General features: G+C 39.7%; 1 protein-coding gene across 1 annotated transcript in view; it reads right to left on the reverse strand.

Moving 5' to 3' along the window:
* Positions 1–1,620: 1,620 nt before the first annotated feature.
* The window catches only part of FER (FER tyrosine kinase), a 153,183-nt gene continuing 151,394 nt past the window's right edge, over positions 1,621–3,409 (reverse strand). The window contains exon 18 of the mRNA XM_018559316.1: positions 1,621–1,950. Coding sequence (XP_018414818.1) covers positions 1,808–1,950 — 143 coding nt within the window. The 3' untranslated portion in view covers positions 1,621–1,807. The remainder of the gene's footprint in view (positions 1,951–3,409) is intronic.

The raw sequence follows: 3,409 nt of genomic DNA on the forward strand, positions 1-3,409 counted from the left end.
AATGTAATAGGTTGCCATTTCACACTGGAAAGTAATGATGCTGTATAAAAACACCAGCCAAAGAAGTCTATGTAGATTTCTTGCATTTTATGCAATTATCTTCCGTTATGATTACCAAGTTAAGGTTACTAATTAACAAAAAAACAAAATTAACATATTTGACAACATAACACTGGTGACACAATAGTGAACATCTGGAATGTTTCCAGGGACAAATTAAAGCCAGCCTCCTTGGATATGAGAGACAGCAGGCAAATGAGGGTGAAGCTAGAAAAGACTGGACTGTCATTTATTACAAATTATTCACAGTTTTAATGTTCATAGGGCCCATTGGGGTGGTTACATAACTACAATATCAACGGCTGAATACAATTTGTTATAGAAGCCGTGTGCAGACAGCCTCAAGCACTTAGTTCAAAGGCATAGTCCACCTTTAGGATAAAAATAATAAATGTGCCCACATTGAAAGAAGACAAATTGCACTTTTTATTTGTCATCAGTGATTAGTGCATCATGGGTGCAATGCAAAGGCTCCTGCAGACTTTTTAACTAGCCCAAGATCTGTACAGACCTAACGTTAAGGGACTGGATAAAGTAATAAATTGGACTACCAGTGAGTAGATGTCACTGCACCTTTCTCCATTAGGATCTATGAGTCCCTCAGCCATGGTGGCAGATGGGTCTTTCCTTCACATATCCCTGTGAATGGATGATACAGCTACGTACATTAAGCCATTAACAGCAGTGCTAAGTTTAATAATTCACAGGATGCTTCAGGGAGAGGGACACCTTGAGTGTGTGGGGCTGGGGTTGCAATTTGACCTTGTGTTATGTTACACCCTAAATATGGAAGTAACATGCAACATGGACTATGCCTTTGAGCAGTTAATCTAGCACACAAATGTGGTGCTTTTTAACTTATCTTCTTTACTTAGGCAAATAATTGTTGTGCTCAGAGATGCTTGTGAAAGCCTCAGAACATGGAAAGCTGACTAAAGATAACATATCTGAACAGAGGATGTCATGTCAGTGTGCTGAAGCAACAACTCAAACTGTCCATAACCACACTACTATCAGCTACATAAAATAGCTTTTAGCACCTGTTTTCGTCAATTGATATAAAATACCAAGTTCAACTCTCTATAATACATCAAAAAACGAAACTGTATTTAATACATTATCACATTCAGCTCCTAAAAACATTTTTTAAGGTGTACGGGAAAAAACAGCAGCCAAAACAATGTATAACATGGAAAATAAGCATAAGATAACAGGCTTTGAGAAATGCACCAGGCCCAAGGTGAAAAAAGTGCATATTTTAAAAAGACATGGAATGCTATACCGAAGTCCTCATCCTTAACTCAGATTATAAATATGGGTCCAATATTTCTACTGCATTGGTGACCATACACAGGATACAAACATCCAGCACAAATACATCCTTTAAATGCATAACACATTTACTAGCAATTGGTTAACCTCTAAAGGAGATCTCTAGGTAACAAAAAACAAACTCCCCCAATTATTTGTCAAATATTGGTTACGTTTCTGATATGTTCCCATTGTGAGTTTAAAACAAAATACTCCAGTTACTCAGTTATAGAATAGCAAATGCCAGGACAGAAATAAGCACTGTATTAGACTACTCAATTGGAGGGTGTGCATTTTATAAATTTCAGTAAAAAAAGGCACATGCAGATTGGCTAAACACAAGAGTGATTGCAGTATTTGGTAAATGCAGTGTTTTTCAAATTGGCCAAACAGAACTACTATGTTTCAAAAATAGTGTCCATCAGTGGGTTGGGTACTATGTTATTTTCTTTTTGATAGCAGCCAGCTCTTTTTGCACTTCAATGAACTTAGGCCGATTTTCTGGCTTGTACTCCCAGCATCGTTGCATTATTTTGAACACTTCCTCTGGACACTTCTGTGGAGCTGACATTCTATAACCTGAAAAGCATTTACCAAAAGCATTTTAATAGCATAATAAACAGCAAAAAAGCACAAATCTATCTGCAACAAAGATTGCCAATAAGTAGTGCATTTTGATTTTCTGAAAGCCAAAGTCAAGGAAAGTACCTAATTTTGCATTCTTCTGGACATAAATGTCATGTACATCTATAATTTAGAGAGGATAGTAATAAAAGCTATTACCTTTGATACCTTTATTGGCATAAGGTGCTACCAATGTATTATTATATATTTATAACCTGTAACACTTATAACCCCTCTAGTGGCAGCTAGCCACAGCAAAGCAGGAATTCTTTCTGAGGTGCTTCTCTGCAAGCATTCCTCAATGCAGCTCCATGCATATGCCTTACAAACTCTTAGTGCCCACTCCTCTGTTGGTGTGCCTCCCCTTCGCCATGGAAAAAACCTCACAAAGTCTCAAGCTTGCTACCCCTTCCACTCGTGACTCTCCAGCTTATCATGGACAAGACATCACTAGGACAAAGGTTTGTCATCACTCCACTTGTGCCTCTCCCATGTGAATAGCAGATCTTGATCTCTATCTGTGCTTCCCTGAGGGGGATGATGACATCCAGTTCCCAATATGAATGCTGTCCTGTTTCTCTGGCTCTTGCTGCTTTTCCGGTGGTCCTAAGTCTGCACTCTTGACTACTCTGCAGCCTGTGTCAACCCTTTTCCCCTTCTAAAGTATTCACATCACCTCTAGACCAAATATTCCTTTGTGGTGTGAAAGAAGTTATCGATGTTCACACACATGCAGTCAACACTTTCTTTACTGAAATATTATTCTGTGCCGAACAAACAGCAACTCTAAATTTAAAAATCTGAGTATCCGACTCACATGATGATTGTAGTTTCAAGAGGAATACTTCTGCTTACTCTGACTTTTCCTCCTCTCTTTTACTCCATGCATTACTTTTACGCGTGCCTAACAGCCCTAAGAGCCAACAATTCCATACTCTATGTTGTGGACACAACTACCCTGTTTCCCCGAAAATAAGACCTACCCTGAAAATAAGACCTAGTACTATTTTTGGGAATTGCTAAAATATAAGACCTACCCCGAAAATAAGACCTAGTTATGACCATTCCCAGGGCCGGTGGTGGCATAAGGGGGAACTTGAAGAGCCGCAGGAGAGAATCAGCTGTGCCAACCAAGCCAGCGCTAGAGGAAGCGAGGCGGCTCCGGAGGGATCAGAGCCGCAGAAGCCGATCCCTCCTCTATAGTGCCGGCTCCTGTCACCGGTGGAGCGATACCAAATGCACTCCGCCTATGAGGAATCGATAGTGAAAGTGCTCTTCGCTCATTCTTGCCAGCGATTGGTTATCACATTGCTCTTGGAAAGGTACGGCACCCCTAATTGCACTGATCATCATATTTTTGAATACATGTAGCCTTTTCTACCTGAATAAGTGCGGATTGTTGTACATTAAAAAA

The sequence above is a fragment of the Nanorana parkeri genome, unplaced genomic scaffold (genome assembly GCF_000935625.1).
Source record: "Nanorana parkeri isolate BGI_ZX_2015 unplaced genomic scaffold, ASM93562v1 scaffold388, whole genome shotgun sequence".
Classification (NCBI taxonomy): Eukaryota; Metazoa; Chordata; class Amphibia; order Anura; family Dicroglossidae; genus Nanorana; species Nanorana parkeri.